This window comes from Muntiacus reevesi, chromosome 4 (genome assembly GCF_963930625.1).
Source record: "Muntiacus reevesi chromosome 4, mMunRee1.1, whole genome shotgun sequence".
NCBI lineage: Eukaryota > Metazoa > Chordata > Mammalia > Artiodactyla > Cervidae > Muntiacus > Muntiacus reevesi.
In genome coordinates this window covers 108,723,052-108,744,101 of record NC_089252.1, presented here as the reverse complement: position 1 = coordinate 108,744,101, position 21,050 = coordinate 108,723,052, and the positions used below count along the sequence as shown (strand labels likewise).

The window sequence follows — 21,050 nt, the reverse complement described above, 5'->3', positions numbered from 1 at the left end:
CTGTCGCCAGCAGAAAACATGCCAGTAACATCTGTCCCAAGGTTTATGACGGGATCTGCCCTCCAGTGGTGGGAATGGCGGGAAGTGGTGTGGACCAGAGACCAGCTGTCATCCAGAGCGCTGTGAGGAGTTCCCTGAGGCTGGAGGTCCCCAAGCCATCCCCACACATAACGAAAAAGAGCAACCCCAACCACCAAGACCTACAACCTGACACCAGCAGGAGGTGCAAGGGGGGTGGGGAGAAGAGCAGTGACCAGGGCTGGGACAGGGGAGGGGTCGGGGGGTCTCCAGGAGGAGGGGTCCTCACACATGGACAGGTCTTCACTCTCCCATCTCCACATGGGGCCAGGCTCAGCAGAAGGGCCAGCATGAGCAACTATTTTAAAATAAAGATATCTAGCAAGTCGGTTCACAGACTTGCAGAGTTTGGGACAGGAAAGAACATAACGTTTCTCACATTACAGATGAGGTCAAGGTCGGGGAGGCGAGGTGACAGCAGAGCCCCACTCCTGGCCCTCTGACCACAGCCAGGTGTCCTCCACGATGGAAAGGCCGTTCCAGGGGCCAGAAGGGACAGTCTCAGCCACACTGAGCATAGTGAATGGGGACCAGGATGTCAGAGGCTTCCAGATATCATCACATGTGCTGGCCCAAAAGAACCACCCTCTAAAAGTGACTAAAAGGTTGAAAAGTAACTCCAAAGGACTATGAAGTGTCCCCAATAGGCAGAGAGCCACAAAACACCCTGCCTTACGTTTTCTGCAGCAATGCCAGACAGCCTGGAGAGAGCCTCGCACAGGTCAGACACGGCCCCCATCAGCGGCACAACCACGCGGTACTGCAGAGGAGAGAGAGGAGGGTTGACGAGGGTACTCTGGAGAGGCGCGGGGAGATGAGTTGGGAGGAGCAGGCACCACGGAGGGTGGAGGTGCCCGTGGTGAGGACAGGGCCAGATGAAATGAAAGCAGAGCAAACGGGCAAGTCTTTGGCCTCAGTGTCTGTCTCTCTATTCAGGCAGTACCACATAGAAGCTGGGCCATGTCTTTCTCTCCTACACATGGGCTTCATTTTTTTTCTTAACTTTTTGGAGATGTTCACTACTACTTCCTTTTAAAAATGTTAAAATTCTATAAATTGCCAACCAGTCCTTATCATCTTTCTTTAGAGACAAAAGAAAATAAGACTAGAAGCAGCATGCAGTGAGCCGTCGGCTGGTCTGAACACCTTTCCATCTAGACTTTTGCTCTGGCCAGGCTCTCCCAGTTGATTCAGGGGTGAACATGACCAAGGAAAGTACTGTTTCTAGTTCCCTAACATTCAGATTTAAGTATCTTGTAGCAGATCAGCCAGGTTCCTTTAGACAAATGAATGGAGCATGGGGGAAAAGGTGATGGCAGAGCCCAGAGGACCTCCACAATACACATTAAAAAAAAAAAAAATCTTCATTCATTTGGCTGTCTCAGGCCTTAGTTGCAGCACACAGACTCTCTAGTTGTGGTGCTTGAACTGAGTGGCCCTGTGGTATCTGAGGTCACAGTTCCCCAACCAGGGATTGAACCTGGGAACCACACTGGAAGGTGGACTCTTAACCACTGGATCACCACCCAGAAGTCCCCATGATGTGCTGGAATGCCATGGGATTACACAGAGGTCTGACGAGGACACGGGCACACACTCAAGGCAAGCACCAAGGGGTTTCAGAGGCAGCTGATGGAGCTCCTGTCCTAACAGATGGAAGCAGCCCCACTCTGGGTCTGCAGGCCTCTCACAACAAGGGATACGTGAGGGTGCCGACTCTCTTACCTGGGTAGGCCTGCAGCGAGGGTCAGCAGGAACTAGGAAGATCTCCATAACTCGGTCTTTCTTCAAGGGCAGTGGGAGAGTTAGATAGCAAAATGGGTCAAAGGTCACAGAAACCTTAGCACATTCTGGGCAAACCAATGTAGATTTGAAGAGGCCATGGAACGTGTCCACGATCACAGAGTCATTCCTCAACCTATGATTCTCCCAGGCCTCCTTTGCCACCACCTGGAAGAAAGGAAAAGGGATAAATGAAGCATTCTCAGCATCTCCCAGTTCTTAACCTCTGTATCCGGAATGATTCACAGCAAGATCTGAGATGGCTGTAAGGCAGTCTGTGTGGCCAAGTCCTGGGTCCAGGCCAGCGAGGGCCAGGATTGCTCTTGGCACACCAGACTCACTCCACACGCCAGCCTAGTCCCACATGTAACAAAGTGCAAACGCAGGATCTGTGGGACACAGACGACACATGGACCTGACTGGGGGCGGGGGGGACAGGACTGTCGCCTGTAGCGCTTCCAATAATTCAAAGTCCCTTTAGGGACTTCCCTGGTGGTCCTGGAGTTAAGACTTAGCCTACCAAAGCAGGTGAGTTGTGGGTTCAATCCCTGGTCAGGGGGCTAAGATGCCACATAGCTCTTGGACAAAAAAGAAAAACCCAAAACAAATTCAATAAGAGCTTTAAAATAATCATTCACATTAAAAAAAAGAAAAACACCACTTGAATTAAAAAAAAAAAAAAAAAAGCTGCTTCATGAGCTAGCTCATGGTTTTTCCTTTAAGATCTGAATGCTACTTTAAAATATTCATATTGAGGGGACTTCCCTTGTGGCCCAGTGGTTAAGACTGCACACCTCTACTTCAGGAGGGTACAGCCTTGAGCCCTGGTTGGGGAACTAAGATCCCACAGGCTGCACAGTGCAGCCAAAATTTAAACAAATAAATAAATAAAAACTGAAAGCATTCATATTGATCATCCCAATGTGATAGGATAACTTAAATACTAAATTCCCTCTTTAGAGAGCTGAAAATCAAGGCAAAAAAAAAAAAAAGTGCCCTAAACAATATTAATAACAAACTATTTTAACAATCATAGATGGATTTTCATCAGAGGAGTAATAATCCCAAACGCCCACACTGCAGGCACTTGACAGTTTGCAGGGGCTTCCCTGGTGGCTCAGATGGTCTGGTATACCAATAAGGAGCATCAGAGGTAACCAGAGTTAGCCCCTCTGTAATTGCAACACATTTCTCTATGAGATTGCATGTCCACGTCACCAACAACAGTGAGAGAAAACCAGGGCCCTGCCACCAATACTCCGAGACCAGAAGAAGGCCCCTGGAGGTGGCGTCTATGGAATACTTTTGTCCAAAAGTCTCCAGTATCATACCGCATCTGGCCGCCCATTGGCATCCTTCAGCTCTAGGTAGGGTTTTTTCTTCACACGGTTCAGATCTTCATGCAATCCATCTAGAAGAAAGGCTAAGAGCTCCTGAGAGTCTTGTTGTTGGTAGCCAGAAAACTGAGGGGCAAAGCGTCCCACCTGAGTCTACAATAAAAGCAACCACATTAGAAGGTTTTCAGTTATAAAGAACCAGTGAAGTCAGATGGGAAACTGTCATCAGAAACAGCTTTGCACAGTCACCTAGGACCAGATGGGAGAAGACCCTTGGTCCAGTAGTCCCATTAACTTCGCAAGGGCCTAAAGGCAGGTAGTTCTCACCAGAGAGAATAGGGCTGAGATCCAAAATTCAGGATAACTACAGATTAAGAACCCGCGCCACCACCCTACAAGCAGAGTGAACAGTGACTCCCTAACTACATCTCCTAAGTACAGACACGAATCCCTCTCCAACCACCTTCTTTGGTTCAGTCTCCCTAAGAACTTCACAAATGGCACCTGCATCAGCCAGAAGACTCCTCCTGTACATAAGAGCCCTCCTAAGGGATCGGGAGTTTGGAATGGACATGTACACACCACTATATTTATAATGGAAAGCAGACAAGGATGTACTGTACAGCACATGTACCATGTTCCATGTCCTGCGGCAGCCTGGACGGGAGGGGAGTTTGGGGGAGAATGGATACGTATATAGGTATGGCTAAGTCCCTTTGCTGTCCACCTGAAACTATCACCATATTGTTAATCAGCTATACTCCAATACAAAATAAAAAGTTTAATTTAAAAAAGAGACAGCGAGCCCTCCTAGCCATGTCTGCCTTGTATTGTTCTACGTCACTGATCCTCAGAATGCAGTGCCCAACCAATGGTATCAGCAATACCTGAGAGCTTGACACAAGTGCAGCCCAGACCTATGGAAACAGAAACTCTGGGAATAGTCATTACATGTATTGCCCAGGGATTAATATGACCAAGAGGATGGAAAGAATTTGTTTTCAATTTTAATAAACAATATAAGGTTTTAATTTTCTCCTTGAGCTTAGGTGCTACTTTTTTCCCTCTGTGAATCAGATGCTTCATTAAGTCTCCTTGAACCAAATAGGATTCCCAGATTTCACCATGTGGAGGCAAGTCACTTCTCCCTCGGCAGGAACAAACATTCAGAGCAAAAGGAGGACCTGTTCCAAGTGCCCACTGCAGTTCACCCACCTCCCCATCTTCCTAACTGACGGATCCAAGTGAGAACTGCCCCTCACACCACCTTCCAAGACTGTCAACCCAATTCCTGACTTAAGGGGCTCAACTGAAACCACAGTTGGTGTAAGTTCCAGGCTCAGAGAACCTGGAAGAACCCCTCAGATAATACTGGATATTAGGTTGAATTTTTATGGTCTGGCTTAGGGTACCAGCCATTTAGTGGCTCAGCTTGTAAAGAATCTGCCTGCACAAAAAAAAAAAAAAAAAAAGAATCCGCCTGCAATGTGGGAGACCTGGGTTTAATCTCTGGGTTGGGAAGATCCCCTGGAGAAGGGAACAGTTACCCACTCCAGTATTCTGGCCTGGAGAATTCCATGGACTGTATAGACCATGGGGTCGCAAAGAGTTGGACATTACTGAGTGACTTTCACTTTCTTCACCGTAGAAAATGGCATGCTGAGCAAGCAGCTTATAATACAAATGATATCTGAAGAACCCTCATCCCAGAGGTGAGGGTTAAATCACTTAAGATAAGTATGTGCTAAACAACTGAACAGAAAAGAAGGATCTGACCATGCAGTCTCAGAGCCCATCTTAATGCCAAAGTGCAAGTAAGGGAATACTTCATTACAGCATTAAATCACCTTCCACAAAATAGGAAAATGGAAAGACATATATCAACCTACTTTGAACATGCGAGGTGCTATGTGAGCATCCCTGCCAGACCACATCTGCTTAATGAGCTCTGCATAGGCCTCTGCAATTTCCCCTTTCATTCCCAAGGGGTTGTCCCTGTTGATTTCGGCTTCATATTCATCTTTGAGAAAGTAGTCGGTCAATGGTGCCGTGTTGCTTAAGCACTGAAAAGAGAAATGATCACAGCTCACACGCCTTCTGAAAAGCACTCAGACCCAGGAAAAACCCAGTTCTAAGTGAACAGTGAAGATCACTCCAACAAAATGAAGGTCACTCCTCTGGTTCTCTGGGGGCTCACAGCAGGAAGGCACAGTCTCAAAGGCCAAGGCTGGTGGCCACACAGTGATAAACCTTCCAGGAACACTGTCTTGAGACAAGCTCACAGACTCAGAACCGTCTCTGAGACAAGTTGAGGGCAGAGGCCGTTGATCCCAAGTGCCGGATCACACAGTTTACTCCTTCATTCTGTCACTACATTTAAAGACATTGCTTAATTTTTCAGGTGTTTAAACCAGCCTGGTTTTCCTAGCACAAACCCCACCCGCTTGTTATGTGTTACTTTTACTTAGATCTCACTGATTTTGATCTGCTAAAATTTTATCTACATTACTTGCGTCTATAGTTGTGAGATATGGTAATCTGTATCCTTTCCCTATAATATACTGTAACTGTAAGGAGAATTACTTTCAAATGAAGTCTATGAGTCTGAGCAAATTAACAAACTCAGGGTCATCTTTAGGGACCCCCAAACCTGCAGTGGTGTCAGAAATGAAGACAGTTATTAAGGACTGTGCCCTCTTAACTTTGTAGCTGGACTCTTAACTCCAGCCCATGACCCCAACAGTCCCATTACACAGTATGTGCCCAATAAATATTTGGTGGATGAATAAATGAGGTTTCAATGGGTGTAAGCTGAGACAGCTCACTGGTGAAGATGGTCAGCCTCAGGCAAGAATATAGTGGCATGGTACCAGCTGCTCTCAGATTTCCTCCCATTAGAGACCAACCAGGCATGTATTCCAGTACTTTTTGAGATCATTCTCTAAGGGTCAACAAAACTCAAAATATTTTCACTATAAAACCAAACCAAACTGAGAAAACATTTTGAAGCCAGGAACACTGATGAGGCCATTCTGTACCACCCAGTGGCTATGCACTGGCAGAGATTCCTGAAGTACTAACCACGGGTCGTTAGGGACCCTGGAGAGGATTCTCCCAACATTGCAGAGGCCACTCCCACCCCAGCCTCAAGTACTGTGGAGACACGGTGTTAACTGAGATGGCAGCTCTGCTCCCTACCTGCAAAGCGGAGTTCATGAAGCAGGTGTTCCCCAAGTTTCCTAGTCCGCAGAGCCCAGGTTGGACGTGAGTCAATGGGGACTCCTGACAATTATACGAAGCAGAAAAGCCAGATCCACTGGAAAACACAACCCACACCAGCAATCAAGTGAGTGCTGCTCACATGCCCTCAAGATGCCTCTTGGGGCTTCACTTGGGCCTCTAGAATTCTCACTTGATAATGATCCCATGATATAAGTTCTTTTTACTCCCCTCCCCAGCCCTCCAGCTCCCCTAATCCCCGCCTTGATGTGACATGATAACAGGTGGTAAGCACATCCTTAAGGGGAAGAGATGCTGTTTGAATCCTCTGCTCTATACCTTTAATATGGAGAAAGAAATGGCAACCCACTCCAGTATTCTTGCTTTGGAAATCCCATGGACAGAGGAGCCTAGTGGGCTACAGTCCATGGGGTCACAAAGGCTTCGGCAAATGCTAACTCTATATCCCTCCAGAGGGCTAAATGCCAGGTGACTTTGGGAAAGAGCACTGTGGTTACCAAGATGGAAGCCTGCACCTGCCACCACCCACCCAGCCACGCGTGGTCTTGGCTGTGCCTGAGTGCACATGCACTCTCTCTCTCTCGCCTCACCTTCCTATACCACTCTATCTGCGCTCTATGGCAGGTGCTCTGACACAGCTGGAAAAAGGATCACAGCCACACAGAGCAGAAGCAGGCAGTCCATGCCCCACAACCCCTGCAGCTGACAGTCACCCCAATAGCCATTCTGCCAGAAGGCCAGCCCATCCCTTCACAGACAAATGCAGTTATGGGAAAACACCAGCTGGCAGGAAGAAAAGCAAAGTACACCAGAGCTAGGAAGCACTCTTTACTGGGGGGATGAAATGGACCGAGAAGCCACATGAGGCGGGTTCTCGTGGGGAGCCGAGTCCTGCATATGCTCAGGGCAGCAGCAGAGGAGCTGTCAGGGAGGGTCCGGGAAAGGAAGGAAAGTGAAAGGACCTACTCTTACCCCCTGCTGACACCGGAGCTGTGCATCCCCGAGGCGTCAGTGCCATCACCATTTGCAATGGGAGAGGCAGACACTGAGGAATAGGGACTTGCAGATGGTTTTGGAGAGGTAGTAAAATTTCTGCTAGGCGCAGTGCTTGATCTGGGAGAGAGAAGCAGAAACAATGCTACTGACTGTGCACAGAAGCAAGCCCTCTTTAAGGCTTGCTTGAGAAGAAAGTGTCAAGAAATATATGTTCTCCAAATTCAGTTATTTAAAATTAATTGCAAATAGCCCGTTTTCACGCTACTTCAAGGTAAATTTTTATTGAAGTGAGAGTAAAGAAATTAATTGGTCTTCCTGTCTCATTCATCCGCATGGTCATACACTGAATCTTTCAGTGAGATAAACCACAAGGCTGACCTGCAGGGCATCCTGGTTTGATTGATAAATCGTCAGCTGCCCTGAATTTTAAGAGTTACCAGTGAAAGACAAAGAAAAATGGTGGTAAGAGATGAATTATCTCAAAACACTAGACCCAAATTAAACAGATGGCTCTAAGTACACCAGAACATGAAAATGGCAATTTAGTGTCACAGTGCTATTCCACGCAACTGCTTTTGTTTCCTGAAATTTACCAAAGTGAAAAACCTCTGTTTCAAACTTTTGTTGCAGTATTTTTCACAGTGTCTTATTTTAGATTTATTCCTAATTTCAGATTAATTAACTCAAGGGCTAATTGTCCCAAATCTTAAACTGACAACAATTTTATCAAGTTTTCTGCCAAAATCCACTAAGACAGATAGGAGGAAATGAGTTGTCTGCAATGTTTCAAATACGTACAATGGTGATTTTCCTTCCAGATTGGGAGTTATTTTTAGAATAGAGAAAATAATTAAGCTGTGGTGTCCCTGCAGAGTGCCTAGCCTCACGGAATCTGATGTCAACCAGGGCTCCCTGTGAGAAGAAAGTGGGGTGCGGCAATAGAGATGAGCGATCCTGTACCCACACTGTAGGCAGATGTCAGGACTATCCAGGGGCCTCAATGGGTGTCAGGAACTGAGTCTGCTTCACACTCTGAAGTCACAGCAAGGGAAAGGGAACGAGGGCTCCCCAGGCTCTCAGCCACCCACAGAAATGTACCTTCTCTAACCCTGAAGAGCATTTGCCTCACTGAGCCTCATCTTCAAGTGCAGAGAAGTCCAAGAACTACGGCAGCTCCTTAAATGAGGCTTGGCAGAGCCAAGGGACACACTCTTCTGGCACACAGGGGACTTCAACAAACATCTAAGGCCTGTTCCGGATGCTGCCAGAATGCCCAGCCTCCTATGCAAACAAGTTGCTATCCAAGGCTGGGCTCATGGAGCAGACTCTTACCTCAGGTCTGCAGATACTACAAGACAGTAAAAATCAATTTCTGATATACAAACCTCAAGGCACATGGCTTAACACTCCCTTTTTAAGTCATCATTCACTGGTAACTTATTTTATTCTCTGAAGTTAAAGGGCAAAAATCCATATAAGGCCGTTACATGTATCCAAGATCTGTCAACTTCTTAAACAGACAACCCTTCTGGTTGAAATGAAAGAAAATGAGAAAATTTTTATTTGACACTCATATACACTGTTTCAGAAAATAGTGCCAGTAGTTTTCAGAGTAAATTCAGTCAAAAAGAAATCCAGGGACTTTCCTGGTGGTCTGGTGGTTAAGAATCTGCCTTCCAATTCAGGGGATACAGGTTCAATCCCTGATCAGGGAACTAAAATCCCACATGCCTTGCGGTCACACTCGGCAATGAACGATAACCCAGCTGAGATCCAACACAGCCATAGGTAAATAAAAAAAAGAAACCTAACGATGACTATCTAAGGATATATTTTATATGCTTGAAAACTTACATAATACAAAGTGCTTTTTGTTATTTTTTAAACTCTACCTTTGACAGACAAATCAAAAAGTAAGACCTCTGTACAGAATGACTTGACCTGTACCTGGGAGACGCCTGGGCGCTTGTCACTTGATGTTGTCTCGGGCAACTTGAGAGCACACCCGAGGGCGCTGCGAGTTGGGAAGCAGGCAACGGTAGGAAGGAACTGACATGGGGCAAGACCTCACTATCAACCGTGACTGAGTCTCCTGCCACAAACATTATGAAAACAGAGGCTACGTCTCCAAGTAATGCTCCCTCTGCTCCCAAAAGATACTCTGGTCAAGCCTCTGGTCTCCTGGTACCTTCCTCCTGACGTATCTCCTGATCCCAGGCACGCCAGGTCATTACCATCACAACGAAAACAAGCACAGACCAATGGCTCTGCAACATACTCACGCCTGCCCTCCTTGCTGCATTGCTCTCTGCCTGCCTCTCAGATGTTCTCCAGGCTGGATGCTACGCTGAGGAGTTGTCCACTCTTTAAATCCACCCTCTGACCTCAGAGCCCAGCATCTGGCATTATCCTTAAGACAACAATCAACTAGTAGCCACAATCCTCACTGCCTTCACGACATGCTAGGCTGTGATCTTCCCCACACACACCAACACTGTTAACCCTCATCTGAGCACAACTCAAATCTCCATTTGAGGAACCCTGGCCTATTCTAGCTCTGGGCAAGCAGCCTCTAAAGGGGATGATGGAAAATAAAAAAATAAATAAAGGCGACGGTGGTATAGAGCTAACCAGGCCTTACAGATATCACCCAAGTAAAGTTAGAACTAAGAGAGAGAGACAAAAAAATTGCGACCGGATCTACAGAAAACCTTGGCAGAACTAACAGAGAGGTTGGAGTAATCCACAGAAAATGGAAAAAAATCATTGCAGATGCTCACAATTAACCAGGTGGCTCTCACTGGTGAAAGAAAAGCTGAATGGAAACAATTTCATTATGCTCTCCTCTTGCCAGGATACATGGAAAACTAATTTTATGAGCGGGTTGTTTTTCTTTTAAAAAAAGGATTAAGCCAGTCATTGACTTTCCCTGGATGACATATTCACTTGACATACTTCTCACATTCCCTCAATTTCATCCTGCATCTTCTTTGACAGACAACATGTTACTGAAAGTGGCTGGTTTTAAAAAAAAATCCGGGGGGGGGGGGGGGGGCCCAGCCATTGAGTTTCTTAGGATCTCCAGGAGGGTGTTTTCTGGGATGTTTCTGCAGAACTCGGGCTGGAAACTTAAGTTGCTACTTCTTCAGCTACAGAAAATTATGTAGCCTGGGAGTAAACTCCTGTCTAAATTCTGTGACATTTTTTGACATTTTCTGTGAATATTGGTTTCCTCTTGTACTGTGATGATGCTAAGGTGAGAAAAAGGAATAGTATCTTTGTGGTAAGGAGGTCAGGAGGATTGGCCATTTGTAAATAGTAACTTAACAGCAATTGTTGAGAAGGAAGGATGGAACTGCGATCCTCCGTGTATACGGTATAGACGTACTTAGGCCGGAAAGCCTTGATTGCCAGATGGTGGATTTGAAAGTATATCCAGAAATAAGAGACTCAGTAGAACCAGCAGATTTGGGATATGGGCCTGGCCTGAGTGGGAAGAAAGGTGGACCCCCCCCAAAAAAAAGAAAAAGAAAAAAGAAAAAATCCGAACTGAGTTTGTCTTTTGAATAAGTTGAACGCATCTATAGTTATTCTAATTACTGTTATAGCTGGACTTAATTCAGTCTCTTATGTTTTTTAATTACCATACTTTTCAGTTTTTTTTTTCTCCTCATTCTTGCCTTCCATCTCAATTCCCCTTTTTAGGTATGACAGTTTCCTAGCTGCATCCTATGGCACTGTGATTTATAACAAGAAATACATGCTTTGGTTTGGTGCAAGGTTCTTGGCACACAGCTTCTAAAACTGTTGCAATGTCTTAAGTGATAAGAGTAATGGGAACATCTTTGGTTATATTCTGGTCTTCTATCTTTGGTTCCTGAAATAGCTCCAAAGTGATAAAAGTGAAAAGTGTCTGTTCCTCCCAACACAGATCTTTCAACCACATCTCCATTTATGCATATGACTTTTGGAAAGTTCCAAAGGATTGGTGGGGGTGGGGGTGGCTTGCTGCTGGCCAGGGGAATCAACCTCGTGATGAAAAGGTTGGATCTTCTGCCCTTACCCCCACACACCCACCTCTGGAGAGGTAAGAGGGGCTGGAGATTGAGTTCTGTCACCAATGGCCAAACAGTTTAATCAATTCTGCCTGCTTACTGAATGAAGCCTCCACAAAACCCCTGAAGTATGAGTTTTGCTGAGCTTCTAGACTGGTGAACACATGGAGGTGCTAAACGGGTGACTGCACAGAGAAGGCACAGAAGCACCTCACTTTTCTCCTATACCCTGGCTATCCATCTCTATCATTGCACTGTTCCAGAGTTATACCCTTCCATAATAAAGTGGTCAAATAGCAAGCTAACTGAGTTCTGTATACTGTTACAGCAAAGTATCAAGCCCAAGAAGAGGGTTGTGGGAACTTCTGATTTACATACAGCCAGGGGGTCATCAGAAGCACAGGTTAACACCCTGGTTTTGGGAGCAGCATCTGTAGGGGAGGCAACCTTGTAGGACTGAGCCCTGAACCTGTGGGATCTGATGTTATTTCCAGATGAACAGTGGCAGAGCTGAGTTAAATTGTGGGACACCCAGCTGGTTTCAAAGAATTGATTAGCATGAGGGAAAACCCACACATATTGGGTGGTACTAGTAGAATAAATTTTTTTCTTCACTTCCCAATAGCTATTCTTCCATTCTTCTTTAGTTTCCAAATCCTGAGTTTTAGCTAGACCCCTTGCAAATGCTGAAAGGCATTTCCCAGCCTCCTTTGAAGCCAGGTGTGGTCACAGAATTGGCCAGAGAGATATAAATGGCCATCTTCTATGTGATTTCTGGGAAATTTCCTTACAAGGAAGGGGCATGCCCTTTCTCCTGATTCCTCCTCAGCTACCTGAATGCACATATGATCGGTTCAACTAAAGCAGTCACCCTGGACACTGAGGTGACCACCTTGGAAGCTGAACCCACATACAGCAGTCACATGATAGAGCAGCTGGGTTTCTAACAGCAGCAGTACCGCACTGTCGTCCTTAGAAATTCTTTTTGGAAAGATGTAAATGTCTACCCTACTTAACAGACTAATTTTCAGGTCTTTCTTCGCTACTAGCAAACCTCTCCTAATCAATACCACATGTTAAATAAAAGACATAAATTCTACTTTTGTACTTCTGGTAGTTACTCCATTAACTTATTAGGATCTATTAACTATTCTTCTCTTTCCCCATCAATTACTTCAACTTACTAACTACATTTCCATGCAAGAGAAGTAGTTCAGGACATTTTCATCTCTCTTTACTGCCTCCTCTCCTCACCTGTCTCCCATGTCAGGATTACTCGGTATTTACTTCTGGATTGTTATTGATGCAGGCTGCTTTCTTAAACCTTTCTTCTTAACTATTACTAAACTTTTTACTGAAGTAACACATACAGAAACACATATATCATGAGAGTACAAAAGTGAAAACTTTCTTGGGAATTCCCCGGTGGTCCAGCGGTGAGGACTTGGTGCTTTCACTGCTGAGGCCCGGGTCTGATCCCTGGGTGGGGAATGAAAATCCCACAAGCCATGGAGTATGGCCAAAAAAAAATTCAAAATACATTCTTATCAAGTGATGGTGAAAATGTTAATTACTCAGTCATGTCCAACTCTTTGCAACGCCATGGACTGTACAGCCTGCCAGGCTCCTCTGTCAATGGAATTCTCCAGGCAAGCATACTGGAGTGTGAAGCCATGCCTTCCTTCAGGGGATCTTCCTAACCCAGGGAACGAACCCAGGGCTCCTGCAGTGCAGGCAGAGTCTTTTACTGACTGAGCCACCGGGGAAGCCACGCAACTGTATGATCACTACTGCACTATGCCCCAGACCAAGCAGCAGGACAGCACCAGCTCCCAAGTGTCCTCCTCATGCTCCCTGCAGGCACAGTTCTTCCCAAAGCTAACCTCCACGGTGCTCTTGAGACGCACAGATCCGTTTTGCCTGTTCTCAAGCTTTATATCGGGGACTCATACTATAACCCATGTTTTGGGTCTGGCCTCTCTCATTCAACACTGCTGATGAGCCTCAAGGCTGTCATGGCTGGAGAGAATTCTGTCGTATGCACACACCTCGATTCATTCTATTTTGGGTGGCCCTTGGGTTAGCTCCAGTTTGTGACTATGACAAGCTGTGCTGTCATGAACATCTATGAACATATCTTTAAGTGAATGTGAGATGTGTTTCTGTTGGGTGTAAGCCTAGGAGAGGCCTGCTGGGCTGTACAAGATGCACACAATTCTTGATTTACTGCTTGTTGCTAAATCTTCTAAACTTCCTATACCACTTTATACACCCCATCAGCAGGGTCCAGCACCTATCCACACTTGCTATTACCCATCCTTTTCATTTAACCATGCTGGGGATGTGCAGAGGCACTGCATTATGGCTTGAATTCACGATTTCTGGATACTTGCCAAGGCTGAACGCCTCTCCGTATGCTTGCTAGCCACAGGGATAACTTTCGTCTTCAAGTCACTGTTACAGGTTTTCTTGTCCCTTTTCCTAAAAGGGGTGTCTGACTTTTTCTTACCGACCTAAAGGCGTTTCTCTGAAATTCTAGGTATAAACCATCTGTCAGACATATGTACTGCAAATACCTTTCTCACTCTGTGGCTTGCCCTTTCACTCCGCGATGAACAGTTCTTAATTTTAAAGTCATCCAACTCTATTTCCTCCTCTACAGTTTGTAGTTCTGTGTCTTGTTTAACAAATCTTTGTTTCTCCCAAAGTCTTAGCTTTTCTGGCCAAGAGAACATTTTACTAACTGTATGCCAGTAGAGCTGTATGCTGGATTTTACTGCCTGCTCCCTAACACTACTTCTCCCAAAGGGTTTTCAAGAGAACCTCTGTGTAGAAAACCTTCTAAGGTCATCTTCTGCCAGAGAAAAAAATTTACTTTATCTTCACATTTAGATAATAGTGTAGTAGCTTGTAAAATTCTAAAGTTATCCTACTTAAACAAGAGTTTGAGCAAGCTCCAGGAGATGGTGAAGGACAGGGAAGCCTGGCATGTTGCAGTCCATGGGGTCAGAGTCAGACATGACTGAGCGACTGAGCGACAACTTTGATACTGAAAAAGTATTCCTTAGGTCCACAGTTGCCACTGGGAAGTTTGATATTAATCTGCTTCTCATTCACGACTTTCTCTTTCAAACAGATTTGACATTTTTGCTACATCTTTGTTGTTAAATTTCAATCAAATCTGTCTTGGTGTGGGCCTTCTTTTATCTGTTGTGTTTAGCACTCTTTACATTGAAGATGTTTCCTCTTTCATGATGACTGAAAAACTCCTGGTCACTCCTTCTAACATAGTACATTTTTTTTTTTTAATTTAAGTTTAATTGACTTACAGTGTAGTGCCAGCACTTTTCTATTATCTTCCGCCTCCTTATCCCCTAGAATTCTTCAACCTGAGCTTTCAACTTCTACCTTCAGTCTTTAGCTACACTCCTTCTGCAACTCAACCCCGCCCTGAATTTTTTGTTCCCATGTTATTTCTCTCCTTGTTTCTGTTTCATATACCCATTTCCTCTTTTTCGTGAGGATTTTCACTGTGTTGACTGCGTCCTCCTAAGCAGCTGGGGATATGAATTCTGCTTCAACTAGCACCGCCTGTCAATCTGTCACTTTCCTTCTATTCTGACTCTGGTTGTCAGCTTCTTGCTGTGGCTCCCTGTGAGCCTTTCGCCAGGTGAGATCACACCCCTTCTCACTCACCACACCCCTCCAAGGAGCTCCCGGAGGCAGAGAAGGAATCCAGAGTCCCACACAGCTCACCTCAGTCCTCCTGTCACTCCTCTGAGCCCAGCCACAAACAACTCCTGCTGCTCTTCAACCAGGCCTGCTCGGCCCCAGGTCTTCTGCAGCTGCTGTCACCTCCGCCTCACAAAACTGTCCTGCTCACGAAGCACCCCACTCCCTGCTGATTCCCTTGCCTCCTTCATGACCCTCTTCAAACGGCACCTCAGCGGGGCCTCCCTGTCATCGCGTTTATGCCCAAAGCCTTAGCACTTGCTGCTTTTTCTTCCTTGATTTTTTCCCAAAGTACTTGTAAGTCTATAGACATGTGTCGTTCTTAAACTTACTTTCTGCTCCTTGAGAACAGAAAATTTCTTCTGTTTATTGCTCCATCCCTGGCACCTTGAACAGTGTCTGGCACTACTGGGGGAGTAGTAAGGTGAGCTGTGCCTTAGGAATTCTGCTCTAAGCTCATTCAGCACTGGACGCCCCCTTCCAGGAGACTCTAACGTTTGAGGCGTCTCAGCAAGGCAGTGCTCTTTCACAAAGTGGTTTCCCTTCACTGGAATCTCTTAGGTCTGAGGCTCTGGAAGGAGTAGGGAAAAGCAACAGGAGGAAGAGAAAAAGGCACAACTGCCAACAGTCTGCCTTGGCCCGTACACCTGGGCTCTTTCACTCCAAGCTCTCAGCCCTACCTCAGAGACTAGAATCCAAGCACCTTCTGTCTCCTAAGGAGGTTGTCTCAGTTTTTATGTTATTTTCTCTTAGTTCTGTGGCATTTCCAGTTCCAAGAAGGGAGTGAGAAGGCTGCTGGGCTACTGTTATTTGTTTTTTAGGCTGCTGTCACAAATTACCACAATCATAGTAGCTTAAACAACACAAGTTTATTATCTCATGGTTTTGGAGGTCTGAAGGTCAAAATGATTGTCACCGAGCTAACTCAAGGTGTGGGCAGAGCTATGTTTCCTGGTGAAGGCTCTAGGGACTTCCAGAGGCTGCCCAGCTTCCCTGACTCACGGCCAGTCGACTCTGTCTCACATTTCATTGCTCTGACTCTGCTTCCACCCTCACATCTGACTCTTCTGTCTCCCTCTTTTGTTTATAAGGACCTTGTGATTATGCTGGGCCTACCCAGATAATCCAGGATCATCTCCCATCTCAAGATCCTTAATCACATCTGCAAAGTCCCTCCTGCCAGGAACCTAACACACTCATAGGCTCTGGGGATTAGGACATGGACTTTGTGGGTAGGGGGGAGGAACACAATCACTATTCTGCATAACGCAGCTATTCTGTCATCTTGTCAGGAATTGGTAATCAGAGTTTCTTACACTGAAGTCCATGGCTAAGTTTTGGGTGGGGTGGGGGGGAGGTCTATAAAACACTTGAGATTGTCGGCAAAATGCTGCATCTTCCTGTGTTTCTCAAGAGACAGCTTGTAGCTTTTGTAAATTTCACAGAAGAGCTATGAGCCCATTACCACAAAACACTCACTGTCCAAGATCTGACTGAGGGAAGACAGCAAAGACCAACATTCTCCCAATAACTACTGGAACACAGACACGATTCCCCTATCTTATGCTGTATGAAAAATCCACCACTCCTTTCTGTCTCCTTCTCAGAACATGGATTAACTCCACACCACACATGAACCTCTCCAGAAGACAGGGGTGCCTGGAGTCCCAGTTTAGTACTAGAGTAATTCCCCCAGGAAGTGACAAGGGCAACAATCAGAAACACTCCCCGGGGTGAAGTGTGGGACTGAATGGAACTATTAAGTAGGTAAGACCCTATGTCTGAGCCCTCTCTTCCTCCATCAAAGTCCCTGCCTATAGGCAGAGAAAATAAATGCCCTTGACAGAAACAAAGCCACATCTTGGCAGGGCAGGATCCCTAGATCCTGGCCCCTCCTCTTCCCCATCTCCTCCTCAAAGGCAGAGGTTCACTGCCTGGTTGACACGTCTGACAGCTTTCCCCGATATGGCTGCCCAGCATGCTGCTTACCAAAGGCCAGGATTAAAGACTCTGGATACAAAAGCAAATGTTTTCCATCTGGTTTAAAGAATGTTTTTCTTTGGCGTCTTTCTTATACCCATGTGCCCGGCCACAAGAGAGAACAAGTTCACTTACTTTGATTGCTGGGTCTGCCTTGGCCATGTGCCATCTTCATTTTGGGGCTCAATGACTAGCACCTGAGTGAAAGAGGAAACCACATTGGGAACATGCACACCACCTCACTTGCCAACATGCTCAGAACCAGAAGGGTTCTGTCCACACGCTACTGGAGCTGTCTTGAGGGGTGGCCCAGGCCCTCCTACCTGACCCTGGTGGTGCCTATGGGGCGGCCAGGGCCCTCCTACCTGGCCCTGGCGCTGTCCACGGGGCGGCCCGGGCCCTCCTACCTGGCCCTGGTACAGCCCGGCGTCCTGCACGGTGTTGTCCAGCTTGCTCAGCTGCTCGTAGGTGTTGCTCATGTACTTGTTCCACAGCCGCGTCTCGCGCTCCGCAGGGATGTTGAAGAGCTTCCTCATCTCCTTCTCGATGGTTGCTGGGGACAGGCAGACACATCACTCTGGGCTTTTTCCCGGTGAAAGGACAACAGCAGCCATGGCAAGCTGAGGCACCTCTTCCGTCCTTTTCAGATGGTCATGGGATGCTCAGGACCAAAAGCTCTGACTGACCTCAGCCCCTTGGTGACCTCTAAGGCCAAACATCTTGCATGGGACGTCCTTTTATACTCACATACCCAAAGACTGCCCCTAGGTGTCTCATTCTATGATGACGTGGGTCCCCTTATACAACACAAAAGCAACAGGGCATAGTTAAAAAAAAGACCGCTGGAACTAAGACAAATCTTGGTTTCAAATACTAGGTCAGACATTTTCTGAGATTTCTTCACCTTTATTACCATACGTCAAGTAAGCAGAGAACACATGCAAAGCTTCATACAATACGATTGCCAGGCTTTGCTGTCCACAAGAGTGCCCTGCAAAGCAGGCACCCAGGTCAGGACACGTAACCACAATCCGAGACTATCTGGGTAACAAGTCTAAAGGGGGTGCCCCGCCTCCCCTCTCATTAGCCACCATGCCCTGCACTCTCACTAGCTTCCTGGAATGCCAGCCAGGGGACTCACCGATGGTGTCTGCCTTGCTGAAATGGCAGCTCAGCACATTGGTGGGGTCACTGTTCTCACAAAGCTTCAGTTCCAGCAAATACACCTCCACCTTGCAGTGCTTGACAAACAGGCCATGTTCCACCACCTGTGAACGAGTGCATGGGTGAAGGAGCACTGGTCCCACAGTGGGACACTCTGGGAAGCAACATGCCTCATCACTGACAAAAGGCAGAATCTATGTGACAAGGAGTGTGAGGTTTAAAGTCATCGGCATGTGTCTCAAGAGTTTAAAAATCTTATTTCCACTGGCCCCAGAGAGATGCAGTGCATAAGAAGGAATATTTTCAGGGAGCTCAGACTCTTGCATACAGAAAAGCACTAAATTCCTTCACTTGAGATATGTGGTTTTCCTTTACTTAACAATAATCTTTCGATGTTCAGACTATCTGCTCTTTGTTGCAAAACTTCTCCATAACCTGGCTCCCCCAGCCTCGCCTCCTCAGAGCAAGCCTCTCAGGATCACTTGAGATACTGTCTCCTGGGGGCTTGAAGTCCTAAAAATTTCCACCAAATAAAATGTAACTCTCAAAGGAAAAAAAAAATCTTATTTCCACTCATTAGGACCAACCAAGAGCATCGTGATGAACTGGAGGGCACAACAGGAAAGTCACTGTTCATCTCTAAGTGGAGATCATGATACCTCCCCTTGCAGGGTCTGTGGAATCAAGAAGCCTGGAGAACACAGTTAAATCCTTCAGCAGCATGCTCACCACACACCAGGACTGCAGGCACTAGGGGACACCTGCGAAAACTGGCCTGCCCCTCAGCATTTGATTCCTAACCCCTCTCGGAGTCCCAGGTTTCAGATTGGAGAAAGAAGGTATTCCGGACCCGAAGAGTGACGCTTAGAAGTTTGACCTCAGCACTGCAGCCCTTCCCTGCTCTGCTAAGAAGGGAAACTGCACACCGTGCAGAGAGAGAAACGTCCCCAGTGCCTACTCCTCCACCAGATGAGATATCCCCCTCTGACGGGACAAGCAAACAACTCTGGGAGTCAGAGTGGTGGTATTCTTGTGAGTTCTGGCCACCAGAGGGGTCAACAAGCTGGGTTTCTCTCCCAGGGCCTGCCTTCCCTTAGAGATTGTTCTTCTCTCGGCTATTAACACCTGTTTTCCGAGGTACTCAAGAATGTGATCAGAGATTCCTAACTATGGGGGAAGAGCAGGATCAGAAAAGTTAAGTTAAACAAGAAGCAGTACATTACTGTGTGTCCATACGCCCCCAAGTGAACTTTCCCTCACAGAAGTTTCCAGAATGCGATCTCACTGTACTGCTGGACACATCCCAAGCCACTGGGCAGCTGTAATGTTTGGAGGCCTCCATTCAACAGCTTAGGAACGTCTGTACCCCAGGAAAGCAAAAGCAGTCAGTGTCAGGGAGCACTCACAGACTCTGACCAGCAGGTGGGACCATTCGGGTACTCACTTTTCTGACAATGGGCTGCTGGCCTTCTACACAGCCATACCAGTTTAGTAACTTATTCCAGGCCTCTGCTGGGACCAAAACATAGTCCAATTCATCAATTAAATGTTCCTTTAAGGTCTGACTCTCAGGATCTGAAAAAGGAAAACAGCACATAGCTCACTGCTCTTCTCCCCAGAAATGTTTGTTTTACATGATTCTCATCTACTTTCCAGAAACAATAAAAGTATTTATGGGAACAAGTACAAAACTCCAAAATTCTGTCACTGGCTATAACACAGAGCAGACCTGGATGATTGTCTTTAGCTGTGACTTCTGAACAGTTTGTGAGGAACTTGTATTTCTTCCAAAATTGGAGGGAGAAAGAAAGAGAAAAGAGAAAAACTTCGATGTACACTTTCAAAGTGCTTCCAGACCCACAATTAAAACTGTTTGATTATGAATATTTAACAATATCCTGCTGAATGAAACTGCATTGAAATCAGATATCACCTTTCTTTGAAAGATTTACTAAGCAAGCAAATGAACACATCCATGAAGTTAAATTTATTTTTACCAAGAACCATTTACCATTCTTAGTGTCCAAAACTCCAAGACAAAAACTCAGATGGACACCAGCCATACAGAGGGAGAACTTTTTTAACATGTGAAGCATCCATCTTACACCCCCACATGGAGGCAACACAACTGGGGTTCAGAAAAGGACATGCACGGACTTCCTTGGTGGTACACTGCATAGGAATCCGCCTGCCAATGCAGGGGACACGGGTTCGATCCCTGGTCCTGGAAGATTCCACAAGCCACAGAGCAACTAAAACCCTCGAGCCACAGTTACTGAGCCTGCGTGCTACAACTACTGAAGCCCGTGTGCCTAGAGCCTGTGCTCTGCAACGAGAGAAACCACTGAAATGAAAAGCCCATGCACTGCAACAAAGAGTAGTCTCTGCTCTCTGCAATGAGAGAAAGCCCATGTGCAGCAAAGAAGACCCAGCACAACCAAAAAAGAAAGAAAAGGACATTCATGGTCTGAAATATACTCTCCTAATGGAAGCCCATGGGACTGGATCAAGGGAAGACTGACCACCTCCCACCCAGGGAGTATGCCCATCAACACCCACTCCTGCAACAGTGCCACTATTTTCTTCCAGACAAGTGAAGCCACAAAGCCAGGGAAGCAGAAAGTACCCACAATGGTGTAACTCATCTGTACAAGGCAGACAATGTTAAAAATAAAAGCCAAAAACA

At 46.2% G+C, this 21,050-nt stretch overlaps 1 protein-coding gene across 3 annotated transcripts in view; it reads right to left on the bottom strand.

Moving 5' to 3' along the window:
* Window positions 1–21,050, bottom strand: part of USP4 (ubiquitin specific peptidase 4) — a 39,987-nt gene that overhangs the window by 13,827 nt on the left and 5,110 nt on the right. For 2 of the 3 annotated variants that reach the window (XM_065933705.1, XM_065933707.1), the window contains exons 3-12: window positions 19,809–19,939; window positions 18,342–18,468; window positions 17,608–17,753; window positions 17,336–17,397; window positions 7,410–7,550; window positions 6,396–6,513; window positions 5,087–5,260; window positions 3,192–3,350; window positions 1,804–2,028; window positions 755–838 (exon numbers count right to left, since the gene is read on the bottom strand). In XM_065933705.1, the coding sequence (XP_065789777.1) occupies window positions 755–838; window positions 1,804–2,028; window positions 3,192–3,350; window positions 5,087–5,260; window positions 6,396–6,513; window positions 7,410–7,550; window positions 17,336–17,397; window positions 17,608–17,753; window positions 18,342–18,468; window positions 19,809–19,939 (1,367 nt within the window). The remainder of the gene's footprint in view (window positions 1–754; window positions 839–1,803; window positions 2,029–3,191; window positions 3,351–5,086; window positions 5,261–6,395; window positions 6,514–7,409; window positions 7,551–17,335; window positions 17,398–17,607; window positions 17,754–18,341; window positions 18,469–19,808; window positions 19,940–21,050) is intronic. The other variant, XM_065933706.1, reaches the window with a different exon arrangement.